Source organism: Callospermophilus lateralis, chromosome 7 (assembly GCF_048772815.1).
Source record: "Callospermophilus lateralis isolate mCalLat2 chromosome 7, mCalLat2.hap1, whole genome shotgun sequence".
Classification (NCBI taxonomy): domain Eukaryota; kingdom Metazoa; phylum Chordata; class Mammalia; order Rodentia; family Sciuridae; genus Callospermophilus; species Callospermophilus lateralis.
The window spans coordinates 90,236,118-90,256,726 of NC_135311.1; the positions used below are offsets into that span (position 1 = coordinate 90,236,118).

Consider the following 20,609-nt stretch of genomic DNA (forward strand, 5'->3'; position numbering starts at 1 on the left):
AGGCGTATATTTACCATCTGCATTCTTTGACTCTCAAACTTCCCTTCCTCAATTCATCTGCATGTTTTCCCATAGCGCTCATTTGAGAAGCAGGCAAGATGGCTGCTCAGAGTTAAGCAGCTCAATGGCCTCATTACAGAATGAAGAAGCCTCCTGCTTTTCATGCAGCTGCAGTGGAGGCCATATTGGTACTCTGCAATGATCTCACGTGGAGGTCACTGGTCTGGCTCTTGTTAGCTGAGGAGCAGAAAGTAGGAGGAAGCAAGAACTCAGATCTGATTCTCAAAAGCATGGAGGATAGGAACATGGCAAAACCCCCAAAGCCCTTATCTTTCACTGACAATGGGCAAAGGTACTCTACAGAATGTCTGGATTAAAACACTGCTGATCTTATTGATGTGTCCTTCTTAATAGTAGAACCGATCACAAAGTATTATATAATTATATAAGTCAGCTCATCTTACTATAGTAACTTCAAAACTTTTAGAATACTATGAACACAAATTAAATTGGCGTATTTTTTCAGATTAACTTGACTAAATTTTTTCTTAATAATTACAGCAACAAACAGTGATTCATGATAGGGGTAATGGGATTAGGAGCAGGGGGTTGCATGAGCTACTACCTACATTTTGTCAAAAAGACACATTTTTTTGCTGGGCATGGTGGCATAATTCCCAGCTGCTCAGGAGGCGGAGGCAGAAGGATTTTAAGTTCAAAGTCAGCCTCAGCAACTGCAAGGCACTAAGCGACTTAGTGAGACCCTGTCTCTAAATAAAATATGAAATAGGGCTGGGAATGTGGCTCAGTGGGTGAGTACCCTTGAGTTCAATTTGTGGTATACCCCTACCCCAAGACACATTTTTAAGGATTTAGGTACTGGTGTTTACTGTAAATTTTATAATACGCATTTAAGTAAATTATTGAAATTTAGTACTTAACCCAACTAGTAAAATTAGCTTCATCTTACAGACAAGCAACTGAAGTTCATATGGTTAAGCAAATTGCCCAAGGGTACACAGATTGTAAGGAATATGATGATAACACAAAGCTAGTTTCTGAATCTTGTCCTCAAAATATCTGAAAGGTATCTTCTTCAAGGGTAATGATGTTAGCTTGGAAATGAATGAAAAGCATAAGTGAGAGATGAAAAGGGCAACATTTTAAATCTCAGGCACTAACTTTCATATATGCCCTGTCTGGCCAGGCTGGTGATAAAAAATCATTGTGTTTTGCATGCTTTCTCAATATTTTAAAATTTGGAGAGTTTGTATTAAACATTCATATTTTTGTCTTCCTTTGGAGAGTCAAAAGATCTAGACATACTGGACCCCCATGAAGGCTGGATCTGGCAAGGGTCATACCCAGTCCACAGGCTGTCTTCTCCACACAGATCCCATGAGCATCCTTACAGTTCACTAACCTGACCCTGGAGATGTTTGCATTAGAAGCTCCTGTATTAAGCCCATCTAAGAGGTGAACTATGTCAATTTGCTTGTTTTCAGATAAGCCTAGCAATTACCAATGCATTATTAGACTAGGTTGGATTTGTTCTGTGAAGTTCCCCAACACTTACACCCAGAAAAAACATCTTCTCCACATATCAGTGTCTCTTGAACACGTCCAGGACATTCAGCAGTGCAGTACATAGATGCATGTGGGTCCAGAAAGTTTTTATACCAAAGCCGAGCTCTTGTGTTGTTAATCCTTGTGATTTGAGATCTTTCTTTTATGCCATTTTTATAGAAATTAAGTCTCCTTGGTTGGCAGTTCTTAATAGCTGCTTGGCAATATATAGAGATATTTATACCCATCTTAACAACCGTGGCTGGCTCTACCCAGAGGTGGCCAGAGCAGCGTATATTTGTAATTCCTGAAAACAAACAGAAAAAATAATAAATTAGCTGTACAAGAAATATTACAAGAAGAGACCCAGAAGAATATGCTATTGCACTTTAAATTTATTTTTCTCTATTTAAGTGATTTCTATTGGAAAATACTTTTGTCAATTAGTTTATTCCACTGTGCTCCTGTTGGTGATCAGCAGCATGACATAAGACTACAGCTAGTCCTTTGGCTTCTCTATAAAGAGCAAATCAAATGAGCTCCCCTGTTTTAACATGGAGAACTGAGGCATTTTGAAGCTATGTCACTTTTTAAAAATATATTTTAGTTGTAGATGGACAAAATACCTTTATTTTATTTTGTTTTTTATTTTTATGTGGTGCTGGGGAGTGAACCCAGTGCCTCACACATGCTAGGCGAGTGCTTTACCACAGAGTCACAACCCCGGCCTCAAAGCTATGTCACTTTTTAAAAGTAAGATTAGAATAAACACTGGGCACTACAGAATCTGAACCCCATGCTAAAGCTACTCAATCAATCTCTTGTTCTTTTTATAGATAAAAGCTATTTTTTATCAGCAAATTATGAATATGATGATTAAAAAACCATATTCTTGCAAATGATAAAAATTCAGTGCTTAATAACCACATAACATTTATTTTTAATTTAATAATATGGAAAATGTTCACAATATATTGTTAAATTAAAAAGAAGGTTGCAAAACAACATATTTAATATAGACTCAATGTTAAAAATAAGTAAATAAATGTGTGAATTAAAGAGAAATGCACTAATATATTAACAATAATAACTTCTGATTTTTTTCATCTTAAAATTTTATATATCTGCATCTTAAAAATTACATAATGAACATATGACTTTTGTAACCAAAACTAAGTAAAGTCATTGGTTTGGGGTGTAACTCAGTGGTGGAACACTTGCCTAGCATGCTCAAGGCCTGGATCCCCAGATCCCCAGCACCACACACACACACACACACACACACACACACACACACACACACACACAAAGAGTAAGGTAGTTTTTATAGAGTCAAATGACAATGAAATGCAATATTACTGAAATGAAATTCATATCAAGACATAGCAGAGATTCTGTGAAATTTATTATCGGCTTTTCCTGAAATACTGCATTAAAATCTCTTTAAATCTTATCAAAAGAGTGATAATTAAAGGTCAATGTTTGATTTTTAAAAGACCTTTATCCTTAGAACATGAAGCTTAAAGAATGAACTTGTTATATGATATAAATGTAGTTGACTATTTACATTTGTGTAATAAATATTTACATACACATTATAAATATTTAAATGTTGAAGGAGTGAGAAAAAATAATTCTGTCATCAGGGCCAGGCACAGTGGCGCACTCCTGTAATCACATTGACTCGGGAGGCAGAGGCAGGAGGATAACTAGTTCAAAGCCAGCCTCAGCAATTTAGTGAGGTGCTAAGCAACTCAGTGACACCCTGTCTCTAATACAATACAAAATAGGGCTGGGGATATGGCTCAGTAGTTGAGTGCCCCTGAGTTCAATCCCCGGTATCCCACCCCTGCCAAAAAAAATTCTTTCATCAATAGGGAATTGAAACCAAAGACATGCAGAAGAAGATTTAAGGAAATATCTGACTACCTTAAGTAAATTTAAAAATTCAAGTTTAGACAACAGCACCTTAAAGAAATGTGTTCATAGTACCATGAAACCATGTTGAGAATACATTAAAAATGTCAGAACTCTTAAAAACTTCAGATTTAGCCAGATGCCCTCATTTTCATAAAATGGAAGAAAGAAAAACCCCAGAAACACAGGACCATTGGGTTTCACAACATTCAGGAGTGAATTAGTAAATCAATGGTTTTTCAGAATATGGGGAAAAAAGCCAGGCATAGTGGCACACAAGTTCCATATTTTAAAATGACCAATGGTTGCTAGGCTCAGTGGCGTACACACACACCTGTAATCCCAGTGGCTCGGGAGGCTGAGGCAGGAGGATCACAAGTTCAAGCCAGCCTCAGCAAAAGCGAGGAGATATGCAATTTAGTGAAACTCTGTCTCTAAATAAAATACAAAATAGGGCTGGGGATGTGGCTCAGTGGTCAGGTACCCCTGAATTCAATCCCCAGTACCCCACTCCCCAAAAAAGGACAGAATATGGAAGGAAAAAAAAGAATCCAGTGATCCACAGAAGTCAACATTGATTGGATAAGTTATACAAAAATGTCAATTTCTCTTTTAAATAAGGTTATTAGAGAAATTAATAACATTTAAGTGGAAATCAGAAAATTGTTCTCTATGTTCTTTACTTATCACTTGAATGTATAAAAAGAAGTCCTACTTCTTGTTTGCCTATTTCAAGAAGCTGAGAAAGGGCAGGTATTGTATCTTCTCCAAATCTTTTAAGATAGCTGTCCATCTGACTCTGGAAGTGTCTAATGTCATCCTGCTGGGTGGGTGGGGGGATCTAATTCTGTTGATGGGGTTACATCTATAGCTCCAACATAATTGTGTCCCAACCTATAGTTGAGGTCATTACTTTGAATAATCGGGTCAGCAAAACTTCATTCAAGGCCAAGAACTCTGTCTTGGTGTTTTCACCCAGTAACTAAATCCTTGCCACTTGCACAAGACACTATTATTCCTAAGAGAAACTTCCAAGTGCCAACTGTTGCCCTGCTGAACTTCTGAAGATCCCCTTCTTGGATTCCTCAAGATCACCTATGCCTGTCTCATAGGACTCTGGTCTCCTGAAGAAGACCAGAAGTTTATGTGGATTAGGAGACAGGAATAATAATAGCACATAGTAGGACTGCATGGGTTTTGTGAGGAATGAAAGACTACCACAAGAGTCTGACACAAAGTGACCATCAATAAATGGTTCATAGAGTTGAATTAAATTCGAACACTTGATTGGTCATATAACAGTTATAATAAAATATTATATTAGAATTGAAAAATAGAATATGCCCACTCACATAATAGCCTCCTATTTAACATCACAGGCAGTTCATTAGGGACATTTAGGAAAGAAATCCTGCACTTGGAAGGAAGGTTAGACCACTTTTATTTTGTTCTATATACATTTTATGTATATATAATTTTCCTAATTTGATAATTTTCATATTCTTCAAAGAGTCTGGCAGAATGACTGAAAATAACAATCACTTGATAACCTATTTGTTGAACAAAAGATGTGCCAAATACTGTACCTCCATGGCACCAGCTGAAGAGCAGGTGGAGAGCTATCACCACGTCCAATTGAATTGTGACCTGATTCATGCCCGAAAGCAGAAAAAAGTCGTTTTCCTCTCTCTGGAAAAAAAAAAAAAAAAAGAGCCCTGAAAAATATTTAAGTTGTAATATTTTAATGAAATAAGAAAGCTTTACATTTTCCTAACAACTATTGTCTTTCATGGGAATCTTTGATAGGAAAGAAAAGGAGGAATGGAGGGAGGTAGGGAAGAATGGGAGGAAGGGAAGGAAGAAACAGGGCAAACACATGTTATATACAGTATGTGAGGAGCACTGTAAGAGGTAGAGGAGTAAAGCCAAAGGGTGGAATTTGATGCCCTTCAAAAATCACTATGAATTATCTTGGAAGGACCTATGACTCTTATTAAAAGACAGTTCCTCCTAATCTAGTCACTCATCAGACAGTTCTTTCTGCTCTAATTTCTGATGATGAATTCTTCTCCTGACTGGAATTACGCACCTACCATGTTCTAGAAATGTCAGTCTTTGATGAGCACAACTTGGGAAAAATTTTAAAAAATCTCAGAACTCCCAGAGAAAAAGGATACAAAATAAATAAAAATGAAATGAGCCAAAGGCTCATGCCTGCCACCAGTTAAACTAACAGCTTTCCATCTGCGAAGCTCAAAAGAAACAAGTAATGGAAAAACCAGACTGCCATTAGTTCACAGCCCGAGTTATGCTATCCAGTTGACCTTAGTGGATAATTCAGTTACTTAAAATGCAACATTATTCAGTGATTATGTTTTTATCCGTTTTGAGAAACCTGAGTCTTAACACTTGAAATAGTAACTTCAAAGCACAATTCATGGCTCATGAAAAGACGCAAAATATCTGATAACATATTTAAGAACAAGCATTCTTACTGCCTAGGAATATAGATATCCCTTTCATAATATGTTAGCAATAGAGCTTTTCTTGATAAATAATAGGCGACAGAAGATCTAAAGATTTCTGGTTAGAAGTTAACTACTCACCTAATAGATTATTTTAATATTAATAATAAAAAGTGATGTGATATTAAAAACATTACAGAATCAGCTTAACATGGGAATTTATAAAAGAAAGTGTCTTTCTTTCTGTGTGTTTCCAGAAGGAAATAGAACTACCTTTAAGCATTTGGAGGATTCGTGTGTCTTCACTTCTCAACATGCGTGAAGCACATACTTCCACTTCAGAGCTGGCCTGCTGCTGTCCTTGGCTGTGCGAGTCTTCTTGCCCCAGCGCCTGCCTGTCAATGATCACTTCAAACCTTCAGCTATGAGGCAAATGGAAAAGTCAGCAGAGCCCTGACCTACATTTCTGATTCTTGAAGAGGAACTCAAGCTGTCCATTTTGAAATGACTGGCTCGCATGTCACTATTTGGGAAAACCCAGATTACTGAAAGTGAACTGCTTTGTCAGTACTTTTTTTCTCAACTTGATTTAAAATTGTCTCATCTAAGAAGTAGAACAAATATACATGCTTAATTTGTCAAAATTATTGACACTGTCATTATGATACTTGGTTTTAATTTGAAATGAGCATTGACATTAATTATAAAATTTTCTTTATAAAATTTTTCCAGCTTGGAGGTAAAATTGACAAATAAGATTCTATATTTTATAGTGTACAAAATGATTCAATATACATACATTCAGGGAAAGAATTGCCACAACTAAGTTAATTAACACATATATCACCTCATTTTTAATTCGCTTTTGATACATACACAACCTTAAGTATACATTTCAGAATTGTCAACTATAGTCACCATGCTATGTATTAGATCCCCTTGGGTTATTCATCTTAAAACTGAAAGGTTTTTTTCCCTCTAACAGGTGTCTGCCCACCCCCTCTGCCTCTAGTAACCACCTTTCTACTCTCTGTTTTTATGAATCCACCACTTTTAGATTCCACTTATAAGTGAGATCATGCACTATTTATCTGTCTTGATTTCTTGATTTGATTTATTTCATTTAGCATGTCCTAGGAGTTCATCCATGTTGAAACAAATGGAGAAGTTTCCTTTTTTTTTTTTTTTTTGAACTGGAGATTGAACATAGGGGAGCTTAACCACTGAGCCACATATCTCCAGCCCTTCTTACATTTTTACTTTGAGACAGGTTCCTGAGGGCCTCGCTAAGCTGCTGAGGCTGGCATGTGCCACTGCTTCCAGCAAGAAGCTCCTTTTAAAAAGGCTGAATAATATGTGTGTGTGTATACACATACACACACACAAATAAAACATAATTTCTTTATCCATTTATTCATCACTGGACCACACCTTGGCTGTTACGAATACCGCTGCAATAATCATGGGTGTGCATTGTGGATATCTCTGTAGTGTTGATTTCATTTCTTTTTGGGTACATGCCCAGAGGAGGGGTTACTGGGACATATGTTAGTTCTATTTTTAATGTTCTATTTTTAATGTTCTTCCATACTGTTCTTTGTTATGATGGGACTACTTCGCATTCCCATCAATAGTGTGTAAGGATTTCCTTTTCTCTGCACCCCTAAATAACACTCTTATCATTTTGATAATACTCATTCTAATGGTATGAGATGATATCTCACTGTGATCCTGGTTGATATTGTCTGCTGATTAGTGACATGAGTACCCTCTCATGTACCTGTTCGCCCTTTGTTCTTCACTATCTGTGTGTGTGTGTGTGTGTGTGTGTGTGTGTGTGTTTGTGTGTCTGTGTGTGTCTGTGTGTTTCTGTGTGTGTGTGGCTGGGAATTAAACTCAGAGCCTTGAGCATGCTAACTATCTATCATTGAGCTACACCTCCATTGCCAATCTATAGGCCATGTCTTCTTCAGAAAAATGTCTATGCAGTCCAGCAGTCCAATTTGCCCATGGGGGCAGGTATTCGTTGAGGTTTCTTTTTTGTTATTGTTGTTTCTTTATTTTTTTAATTTGTCCTAATTAGTTATGCATGATAGTAGAATTCATTTTGACACAAAATACATAAGTGGAATATAACTTCTCATTCTTCTGGTCGTATAAGACATAGAATCATACTGGTCATGTGGTTATATATGCACATAGGGTAATAATGTCTGTTTCATTCTACTATCCTTCCTACCCCCATATCCTCTCTTCTCCCTTACTCCCCTCTACCTAATCTAAACTCTATTCTTCCCTAGCTCCATCCCTTATTGTGAATTAATATCCACATCTCAGAGAAAACATTCAGCCTTTAGTTTTTTGGGATTGGCTTATTTAATTTAGCATGATATTCTCCAGCTCCATCAATTTACTGGCAGATGGCATAATTTCACACTCTTCTTTAAGGCTGATTACCATTCCACTGTGTATATATACTCCAGTTTATTTATCCATTCATCTGTTGAAGAGCACCTAGGTTTGTTCCATAGTTTAGCTATTGTGAATTGAGTTGCTATAAAAATTGTCATGGCTGCATCACTGTAATATGCTGATTTTAAGTCCTTTGGGTATAAACCAAGGCATGGAATAGCTGGGTCAAATGGTGTGGTTCCATTCCAAGTTTTCTGAGGAATCTCCACACCGCTTCCCATAATGGTTGCATCAATTTTCAATCCCACCAGCAAGGTATGAATGTGCCCTTTTCCCCACATCCTCCCCAACATTTATTGTTGCTTGGATTCTTGATATTTGCCATTCTGTCTGAAGTGAGATGAAATCTTAAAGTAGTTTTGATTTGCATTTCTCTAATAACTAGAGAAGTTAAACATTTTTTCATATATTTGCTAACTGATTGTATTTCTTATGTGAAATGTCTGTTCAGTTCCTTAGCCCATTTATTGGTCGGGTTATTTGTTTTTTTGTTTTTTTGTTTTTTTTTTAAAGAGAGAGTGAGAGAGGGAGAGAGAGAGAGAGAGAGAGAGAGAGAGAGAGAGATTTTTTTAATATTTTTTTTTTTTTTTAGTTATCGGCAGACACAACATCTTTGTTGGTTTGTGGTGCTGAGGATCGAACCTGGGCCGCACGCATACCAGGCGAGCGCGCTACCGCTTGAGCCACATCCCCAGCCCGTTATTTGTTTTTTTGATGGTAAGTTTTTTGTATATCCTGGAAATTAATGCTGTATCTAAGGTACATGTGGTAAACATTTTTTTCCCATTCTGTAGGCTCTCTTAATATTTTTTAAATTATTTCCTTTGCTGAGAAGAGAAGCTTTTTAGTTTGAATCAATCCTATTTATTGAGTCTATATTTTACTTCTTGCGCTTTAGGAGTCTTGTTAAGGAAGTCAGATCCTAAGCTGACATGGTGAAGATGTAGGCCTACATCTTCAAGGTCTTTTTTTCAATGCTTAAGTCTTTTTTTTTTTTGTACTGGGAATTGAACCCAGGGGTACTTAACCACTGAGAAACATTTCCAGTCATATATATATATATATATGACACACACACTTTAGAGACAAGGTCTCACTGAGTTGCTTAGGGGCTCACTAAATTGCTGAGGCTGGCTTTGAATTCATGATCCTCCTTCCCCAGCCTCCCAAGTTGCTGGGATTACAGGCACGTGCCACTGTGCCCGGCTTAGTGCTTAAGCCTTTGATCCACTTTGAATTGAGTTTTATGCAGGATGAGAAATAGAGATTTAATTTCATTTTGTTACATATGGATTTCCAATTTTCCCAGCACCATTTGTGATTAGGTTATCCTCAGTGAATGTTTTTGGCACCATTAATGTAATTATATTTATGTGGTTTTATCTCTGTGTCTTCTATTCTATACCATTGGTCTACATGTCTGTTTTGGTACCAATATCATGCTGTTTTTGTTATCATTTGCCCATTTTTAAAAGTGGATTATTTGTTTTGCTTTGTTTGCTATCGATTTATTTGAGTTCTTTGGATATCAACCCCTTAACAGATAAATAGTTTAAAACTATTTTCTCCAATTTCACACATTTTTTTTTCTCATTTTGCTAAGTGTTTCCTTTGCTAAGCAGCAGTTTTTCAATTTGGTTTAGTTCCACTTATTTATTTTTGCTTTTGTTGTTTGTGCTTTGGGTGTCTTATACAAACACCTTCAGTGACTACTAACTACACAGAAGCTCCTTTGCTCTATTGTTTCTGGTGATTAACTTACAGATCAATACCTTTGAATCATTGTTCATAATTTGACCAGATTCCATAGCAAATAAATATCTACCAAATATTTGGTTGATTTTTAGGAGGCATTACCAGGGTCCTTTCTTGTCAGACCTTTCTTTCCAATTTCTCAATATGTTTTGCATGCATTTTTTTTCACTCTATGTACCCCATTCTATTGTAAATGAAAACTCATTTATGTGTTTTCTCTACAATAACTCTCTTGAAGTGGGAAACTCCATGTGGTCTTTTCAATTTTTATGTCTTTAGAACCCTGTACATTAGATCACTTTAGGAGAACATTTTAAATGTTCCTATGTTTGGACTCATTCTGGACAACAAAATCTGAATTTCTGTGAGTAGAGGCTGAGCATGGGTATTTCTTCAAAGCCCCCCAGGAGATTACAATAAGCAGTCAGGTTGAGAATCACTAAAACCTATAGAAAAAGGTGTCTTTGAAGACCACACAGTAGAAATGAGTGCTAATTGGGATTTCATGATTAGTTTTTATTTTTTCCAAGGAGATATAGGGAAACAGACAGTACAAGTGATGTAGATGTTTGAGGATGGGCAAGTTGTTTCTCCAGGTTTAGGAGAACAGGATTTAAACTACAAAATTAATTCCATGGCAGCATGAAATAGTTTTGTGTTTCTATTAAACAGTTTAAACTTTATTCTGAAGGCTGAGAAGAAGTAGCAAAGCTTGTTACCCAGAGAAATAACATGGTCAGATGGGGCTTTAGAAAGACAATTCTAATTTCTGTGTGGAGAATTGATTAAAGATGAACAGCCCCTTGCAGATGGCACAGGGCTGTAATCCTAGCTACTCAGGAGACTGATACAGGAAGATCTCAGGTTAGAGGCCAGATTCAGCAACTTAGCAAGACCCTGTTTCAAAATAAAATTTAAAAAGTGCTTGAATATAGCTCAGTGGTAGAGTATGCTAGCCCTGGGTTTAATCCCTAGCACTGATAAAAAAAAAAAAAAGAAACAAAAGCAGGGGCTGGGGATAGAGCTCAGTTGGTAGAGTGCTTGCCTTGCATGCACAAGATCCTGGGTTCAATCCCCAGCACCACCAAAAAAAAAGTGAACAGACCCATCAGGAGTCTGTTGAAATTTAAGAGCTGATTGGGGTTTGAAGCAAAGGCAGTGCCACGTGGAAGCGGATGGCATGGGCAGTGGTGCTCAATATGGGAACAATAGCCCAAGAACCAGGGATGCAGGAGCACACAGAACGTCTCTGGTGGCTACTTTTAGTCACCAGAGAGTGACATTAATTGAGGAAGAGAATGAATTTGGTTTCAGACATGATGGTCTTGAGAAGCTTACACAAACATTTACACCATAGCAGGGCTCCTTGAAGTGGGTCGGCTAGGCTCTCCCAGTTTAAGAACAACTGGACACCAAGATCTGGAACTTTAGGCTGTTGCCTAGAAATAGTGGTCTGCTCTTGGGGGAGCAGGCCTGGAGGAGTCTACCTTGCCTCAGGACCTAGAAGCCATGTGGATAATAAGACAAACAAGGAATGGCCTGTTGAATCCCTGAATTATAAGTTAGTAAATCCCTAACTCTAAATGGAGGTGGGAAACCCACCATATTTATGTTTGGGAAGTGACATGGCCACTCTACCCTTTTTTAAATGACCTTGGTTTTAGGGCTCATAATTTGGCTAGAGAAGAGGTCTAGGAAACTCATCCTGAATTTTTGCTTGTATAGTAGGCTCAATAATCTTACTTAAATTACTGTTTCTTTAGCCTGGCATGGTACCACAACCTGTAATCTGAGCTACTTGGGAAGCTGAGGCAGAAGGATCTCAAGTTTGAGGCCAGCCTTGGTAACCTAATAAGACCCTGTCTCAGATTTTAAAATTAAATAAAAAAGGGGGCTGTGGATATAATTCAGTGGTAAGGTGTCCCTGGGTTCTATCCTCAATATTGAAAAAAAAAAAATCACTGTTTTTTGTAATTGATTTTATTAGGGGACAGAATCTGTTTTTTTTTTTTTTCCTTTGGTGGTGCTGGGGATTGAACCCAGTGCTTTGTGCATGCAAGGCAAGCACTCTATCAACTGAGCTATATCCACCCAACACTCAGAACTTGAATATTACAGTGTATAAAGCTCTCAAGCCATCCCTTGGGAGGCACCACCAAATATGCAAATCCCATTACAAAGACCTGATTTGGGAGACTTAAAATGTTGTACTTTAGGGATCAAGAATTTCTGTATGGAATGGGGAAATCAATAGTAAACATTTGATATCTGGCTGGGGTTGGATGAATTGGTTTTGAAGCAGAGAAGATGACAACAGTTACATGCAGTGGTCACAGGGAAATCTCTAATGCATAGGTATGCTCAGGGAAGACACCTTCCACATCTGTGCACCATTCCTGGTAGGTTGAATGCTATGGGGCAGCCTAGTCTCTCTCTACACTTGGATACCAAACAGGTGTCCGATTTAAATGAACCTACTATGCCACAACAGGCAAAGTGTGGCTGGAACAATCCTCTCACCCTGCCTCAAAAAAGACACATATCTGTCCTCGTTTTTTGGATAGTCATAAATCAAACCAAGAGGACAGAATTGTCATTGCCAAGGCAGTTGCAAGAGAAGGCAGAAGGGCCTTTGGTTTTCCTACATCAATTAACAGGTGCTATGTTTTTCCTACATCAATTAACAGGTGCTATGTTTTCAAACAATTCCTCAATTCTTAGCAGAATGAAAATCTATTTCATAAATGTCTGGGTAAGAAAGTGGCTTCTTCCTCCCAATTTCTTCTTTAAAGAACTCAGGGAAAGGCAACAGCATGGATGGGTCCCTATGAATTGAGGGTGAGATGAAAAGCCCCCTGTGATTATGAATGGACACATACAATGAGCCACTCCTCATGACCTACTTAAGGAAATTCCTACGTATGGCTCTCAGGGCTCAATCCTTAAGTGAGGAACTCTTTTTCTCTCTATAATATACTGTAGATTGCTTGTGCAAGAGAAGTGAAGACTTGCTTAGGTAACCAAGTGGACCACCCTGCCCTTCTGTTGTCAAAGGGCAAAGGGCTTACACACTCATTGAGGCTCTTCTGCGTGTGGACACACTGTTTTAGTCAACTTTTTTCTCTGCTGTGACTAAAGGACCCAACCAGAACAACTGTAAAAAAAGGAAAGGTTTATTTAGAGATTCACGGTTTCAGAGATCTTAGTCCATAGAAGGCCTGCTCCATTCCTCTGGGCTTGAGTTGAGGCTAAACATCATGATGGGAGAATGTGGCAGAGGGAAGCAACTCACAAGATGATCAAAAAGTAGAGAGAGAGAGAGACGCCACTTGCCAGATACAAATATATACTCCATAGCTACAACCCCAATGCCCACCTCCTCCAGGCACACCCTACCTGCCTTCAGTTACCACTCAGTTAACCCCATAAGGTTCACTGGGTTAAGGCACTTGTAACCCAATCACTTCTCTGAACCTTCTTGCACTCTCTCACATGTGAGCTTTTGGAAGACACCTCACATTCAAACCATAAGCATATACCCTGTTCCTAGGACTGTGACTTAGAGGGTAATGTTAACAGCTGCCAAGGACCCTGAAGTGGCAAAGAAGAGTCTCTCTGAGTTAACCCTTGTCTAACTGATATTGAGAATTGATATTGAGAATTGATATTGACAGAGGTTAAATAACCTGACTTGAGACCCAGAAAAATTTGTGAAGTGACAATTCAAATCCAAGCACATCCAACCTTCCCCTGCACCAATACCAGCTCACTGAGCCACAGGGGTGCCAGCCAGTGTTTATGATATTTAACTGGAATGGAACAAACAAACAAAAAACAATTGTTCAACTGAAAAAAAATAGTCTATCTGAAAATAAAAATTCAAAACAACAAAATGCTCATAGAAAGATAAAATTAAAAAAAAAAAAAAACTTAAGAAAGAAGAGAAGAATAGACGGCAGCCGCAGGTTCACACTTTTGCAAGCTTCATCTCTGAATGGTGATGCCTGTAGGACAGAACTCCTCTAATCTGGTCAGTGATGCAGGCTTTTCCTTTCCTATTCCTCAGATTTGAGTTGACACGACTGTGAACTAGATTTCATGATACAGGCATCCCTCTTTCACCCGCCTTTCCTGCTACCCTCTCATCCTTCACTGGGCGTGTGCACCCCTGCCACACCCACTTTGCTTTGCCCACGGTGCCCTGCTCACTGTCTGGGCCTGCCCTACTGTTCAGTAGTCAACTCTGAGTAAGAAAGAAAAGTGCAACTTGAGTTGCTTTGTTTTAATTAGAAAGGTTAAAGAAAATATTGTACATTTCAAAAATTTTTTAATCAAAAATATTGAAATTATTGTGCTAGATTCATTTAACAGCTATGTGCTTATTTTAACGTATATTAGGAAAATTATAACTAGTATTTCCCACTGTTAAATGAACCTGAAGTTGTTGAGCATTAATTATCTCGAGGATTCTTTCCTTCATTTTTTAAATATGCCTGATAAATGAGGTGTGACTTTATCTTATTAATTTTCTCAACCACTGAACTGATAACCCTATTACTCATAAAAAGTTATGTAGATTCTTTAAAGAGTATAAAATACTGTCAATCTTTTGACTCATCCAAGGGGTAGTACTGCCCACATGCAGCTGCTCAATTCTTAGCTGCAAGTGCCTTCTAGCCCCTTCAGCTCTGTGGAAGGGAAGGGCACCAGGAAGACTGAATTACTTCCACACACACTTCCTGTAAGGTGTACAGGAAAGACTGACTTTGCCCTGTTTCCTAAGACAAGACCTCCAGGCAAGAAGTCCAAGAAGTGGATGTGAATTCAAAACCATCCATGGACAACTCCAGATCTTGGAGACGGCTCAAATTAAAAAGGGGTCCATTTCCTGATTTTCGACTTTCACACATGCCCTTTCTTACATTTGATTTCTCAGAGAATGAGCCTGCATTCACAGGAGTCGTTCTTTCAATCATGAGGTGGAGTATCATTCAGGCTCAGCTCTCCGCACTGTGCCCCGCCCTGTGTACAATGGCTCCAGGCTACCAAAACTGGATAAACGTTAACATTAGTTCTAACAAGGCCTCCTTGGGTAGTTAACTTACCAGGCCTCTAGGCTTTCCCCACCTTATGTATGTATGCTTTAGAAAGTTGAAGTTCACTGAAAGACTTCTGTTTCAGCCCATGATTGAGTAGTCTGGATTTTAGAGAATCCAGAGGATATTTGGGCCTATTTTTGCATAGTTTGAATCTAGGGCATCAGAAGAGCATGGGTGACTTATATTTACCATTTTAAAAGTATGTTGGATTTTTGATGGACTATCACATTCTTTCTAGATGTGTTGTGCAGAATTCATTGTAAAATTTTACTAATGTATTTCAGATTTAGTATACTTTATTCAACAATGTAATTAGAGACTATTGTATCAAATCATATTATGGAGTGTTCATATGATGGCATGATTTTTATTTATTTCATCTGATAAAATGCTCAGTAATTTCAGTGGCATTTAAAAAGAAGAAAATTTATTTAGAATCATTTAATATTTTAGATATGAATATTTATTTATTTATTTATTTGGTACCAGAGACTGAACTCAGAGTCACTCAACAACTGAGCCACATCCCCAGCCCTATTTTGTATTTTATTTAGAGACAGAATCTCTCACTGAGCTGCTTAGCACCTCACTGTTACTAAAGCTGGCTTTGAACTCGAGATCCTCCTTCCTCTGCTTCCCAAGCCACTGGGATTATTCCTATAATCACCTTCCCTAGCTAGTAATGAATATTTAAATATGCAAGGGAGTATTTAGTTTTAAAAGCCTTTTTTAAAAAAATAGGATACTCAAGGAAAACATTTGTAAGACTTCAGGACTAGAGCTCGACTATGAAAGCCAAACAAAAACTGTATGTAGAAAAAACATTCTAAAATATTAATAGTTGTTTTCTTTGGATTATGGAAGTATGATTATTTTTACTTTTTTATAACATCTCTTTTTAAGGGTTATTACATTACATGTGATAATCTTAAAATATTTTAAAACACTGAATTCATTAAAAGATTAGGAAAAATTTAAGGGAAGAGACATGCCTAGGAAGCTCTTTCCTAGACAATTCTAGACTATGATGCAGCTGAAGATAATTATTGACAGGTCTAGTGATGCACGCACTTCACCAATGCAAACTCAACTCTAAGTGGAGAAGAAAGTTTTTATCCCATTGACCTCCCCTTCTCTCTTCTTCCGTCTTTTTCAAAATAGACAGTCAACTTTAAGTGATTCAAAGAAAAGACCATACCAGAAATGCACTAATAACAATTATTATTAATAATGAAACTTAGTATCATTTACTTTTATTATTATCATCATTATTATTGGCTTTAATGAAAAATTTGTAACAATTGCTATAAATGATAGAAGTAATAGAAGAAATAAAATTTTCTTCCACTCACTTCTCACCAATCCATAGGGGAAAATACTTTGAAGTCTTTCTTAATGTTCAAAATATTTTCACAGATTAAAAAAAAAATAGAACACAGCATGATGGACCATAACTGTTTCTTTTTTGTTGTTTTTTTTTTTTTTTTTTTTGGTACCCAGGGATTGAACACAGGGACATTTAACCACTGAGCCACAATCCCAACTCTTTTTTATTTGTAATTTAGAGACAGAGTCTTGCTGAGTTGCTTAGGGCCTCACTAAATTGCTAAGACTGGCTTTGAACTTGGAATCCTCCTGCCTCAATCTCTCTAGCTGCTGGAATTACAGACTGGGGTGTGGGACTACTTCAATTGCCCACAAATTTGCTGAATGTTTATTATGTATACAACACGTGATAGGATACTTTAGGAAATGCACATATGAGTAAACACTGTCCTTTTCTTTTTAATTTTTAAATTATAATTGTTAATGTATGTTAATTGTACAACTTGACAAGTTTCACTGAAAAAATGCCCATATACTTTTGCCCATATACTCTCTTTTTTTTAATTTTTATTATTATCATCATTATTATTGGCCCATATACTCTCTTCAAAGAGTGTCCTTAAACACTCCAAGTTAACATCTCTTTTTCTAACTGCTAATAATAAAAGTAGGCCATTACTTAAACTTTTAAACTTTTTTTTTTTTTTAATCTGTGAAACAGCCCATGGTTGAGAGAAACATTCCAGAGCCAGCTCTATCTGAGGTTAAATTCAGCTTGGCTGTTTACAGGTTGAATGCCTTTAGACAAGTCACCAATCTTTTTCGCTATCAGTTTTCTTCTGTCAAATGTGGATAATAATATAAACCATATAGGTGTATAAATTAAACATGATTACATTTATAAAATGTACATTGAAGAGTCTGGCACAGAAGTGTTCAATGTTAGTTTTTTGGTTATGGGGATAATGTGAAATATGGCAAAATTTCTACCTTGAGTTCAATGCTTTTCTCCTTTCCACACTAAAAATTGAATGCCATTATGAAATGGAAAAAGCTCAAGTGAAATGGAGTAGAAGTTTACATAAGAAAAAATATATGTAACATTGAAGTCTTCAGCACTATACTTGAGACCAGACCAAAATTCTGTTGGGGGGGAAAAAGCAGTTGTTTGTTTTGTCCACTATTTCTCTCGGGAGAATCTTCTGGTAATTAATGTGAGCATTTCCATTTAATATTTCAGGCAGTAGTGGTGCCCATGTAGATCATTGTTAAATTCTATTAGAGTATACAGCTTAAGCACCAAAAACTTGAATGTAATTTTCATAATTCACAATTTTCAGGTATGACTCCATGATTATAATGAGGAAGAGTTATTAGCAGTCAGTAGCTGACTATCTTTTTCAGAATATTTCTCCCATGTGCTTTATTTTTCCTCACATAATTGGAACCAAAATGGTCACATGTGTAAACATGTGTAAAGGCAATTTATAGTATAAATTAGGTTGTCAAATTGCTACTTTCTCATTTCATTGAGTAAATCTTGAATGATGAATTTAATTTGTCTTCTTCAGACTTATCTGACATATTTCCTGCATGGTCCTTACTACAGCCTCATATATAAGAACCTTTATATTTTGCTCAGATTTTCTTATTAATACTGATTAGTTGTTAAATAATATTTGCTGTTAAAGAATATTTCAATATATTAAAGTTAAGTGTCTGTTCATGTTTCACTCTAAAAAACAATAGAAAGCATCATTAAATCCAGAGCACAAGATAATTATATTATTATTCAGTATATATATATTTTTTTTTTCAAAGAATGTTACTACTTCATTTTTTATCATGTATCACTTCTTTTGTGGATGAAAAAAAAATTTAGATATGTTCTCTTTTTCAAATCCCCAAATTTGAAATTTATCCCATTTTTTAAAAACCCTAATTTCCTTTTCTTGAAGAGTTTCTTAACCTCTAGATCACAGTATTGCAAGCTTTGTATAGCACGGTGATTTCTTACTAGATAACTCCTTAAATATGCTGCAACTGCAGCTTTCGATATTTTGTCATTCTCCCATTTTGAATATTAGAGTCTTATGAGTAAAAAAATAAGAAAAAAGATTTCCCTATTTTAATTGCTTGTGTTTACAATAGTCAGATTTTTTTTTCATTATAACTGACAAAAATCCAACTCAAACCAAGTAAAAAGTGGGAATGAATGGAAGAAGAATGGGGTCTGTTTTGGAATTGGTAGAATTTCTGAGAGGAGCAGATAACTTCAGCTGCCTCAGGGAGAGGAACTTCAGGTCTCACGTGACCAGGGCTTGGCACCATTTGTACCTCATCCGCTAAACTTTATTGTCTCCTCCAAGTGTTTTGTCCATGGAAGCCCAGGATTACAACTTTCTCATTCTATGCCTCAGGAAAGAAAGAGTCCCTTGAAAATATCTCAGAGAAGGATCAGAATGATCTATCTTGGAGACTTAATCACCCTTTAGAACAATCCCTTTCTCTAGAGATGAGGTGCTATGATTGACCAGAACAAGATCCTGTTCCTATCCCTATGGACCAGAGTAGGGTGACATACATAATCAGCATTCCCATCACAATTAATTGGAAAGTGGGAAGAACAATTTCCCCAAGGTGGGGGGTAGCTGTTAGCAGATGAAAGTGGGAAGGGGAAAAGTATTCTGCACTGATAAAGATAGTAGATATCCTACTTCATGTACAACCAGAGAAGAGAAAAATTGTTAGAGTCTGTAAACAAGTCTGGATGGCGCCTGGCAAAATGCCAGAGGGAGTGGTTTGTGAAGTAACAAAATCGAGCCATTAAGTGTGGAAATTCCTTATTGGTTGACTGCTGTATCTAGTTTATGTTAATTAAGATAAGCTGTGTGGAATGTATAAATATCGCTCCGGTCCTACAATAAACGGCTCCTGGAGCCTACATCATGGGAACAAATTTTTACTCCTCACACTTCAGATAGAGCCCTAATATCCAGAGTATACAAAGAACTCAAAAAATTAGACAATAAGATAACAAATAACCCAATCAACAAATGGGCCAAGGACCTGAACAGACACTTCTCAGAGGAGGACATCCAATCAATCAACAAGTACATGAAAAAATGCTCACCATCTCTAGCAGTCAGAGAAATGCAAATCAAAACCACCCTAAGATACCATCTCACTCCAGTAAGATTGGCAGCCATTCTGAAGTCAAACAACAACAAGTGCTGGCGAGGATGTGGGGAAAAGGGTACTCTTGTATATTGCTGGTGGGACTGCAAATTGGTGCAGCCAATTTGGAAAGCAGTATGGAGATTCCTGGGAAAGCTGGGAATGGAACCACCACTTGACCCAGCTATTGCCCTTCTCGGACTATTCCCTGAAGACCTTAAAAGAGCGTACTACAGGGATACTGCCACATTGATGTTCATAGCAGCACAATTTACAATAGCTAGACTGTGGAACCAACCCAGATGCCCTTCAATAGATGAATGGATAAAAAAAAAATGTGGCATTTATACACCATGGAGTATTACGCAGCACTAAAAAATGACAAAATCATGGAATTTGCAGGGAAATGGATGACACTAGAGCAGATTATGCTAAGTGAAGCTAGCCAATCCCTAAAAAACAAGTGCCAAATGTCTTCTTTGATATAATGAGAGCAGCTAAGAACAGAGCAGGGAGGAAGAGCAGGAGGTAAAGATTAACATTAAACAGAGACATGAGGTGGGAGGGAAAGGGAGAGAAAAGGGAAATTGCATGGAAATGGAAGGAGACCCTCATTGTTATACAAAATTACATATAAGAGGTTGTGAGGGGAATGGGAAAATAAACAAGGAGAGAAATGAATTACAGTAGATGGGGTAGAGAGAGAAGAGGGGAGGGGAGGGGAGGGCGGATAATAGAGGATAGGAAAGGTAGCAGAATACAACAGTTACTAGTATGGCATCATGTAAAAATGTGGATGTGTAACCGATGTGATTCTGCAATCTGTATTTGG

General features: G+C 37.2%; 1 protein-coding gene across 1 annotated transcript in view; it reads right to left on the reverse strand.

The window, feature by feature from the left end:
- Il23r (interleukin 23 receptor) overlaps positions 1-5,139 on the reverse strand; it is a 59,845-nt gene extending 54,706 nt beyond the window's left edge. The window contains exons 1-2 of the mRNA XM_076863361.2: positions 5,070-5,139; positions 1,577-1,873 (exon numbers count right to left, since the gene is read on the reverse strand). Of these exons, the coding sequence (XP_076719476.2) occupies positions 1,577-1,873; positions 5,070-5,139 (367 nt within the window). The remainder of the gene's footprint in view (positions 1-1,576; positions 1,874-5,069) is intronic.
- Positions 5,140-20,609: the final 15,470 nt, after the last annotated feature.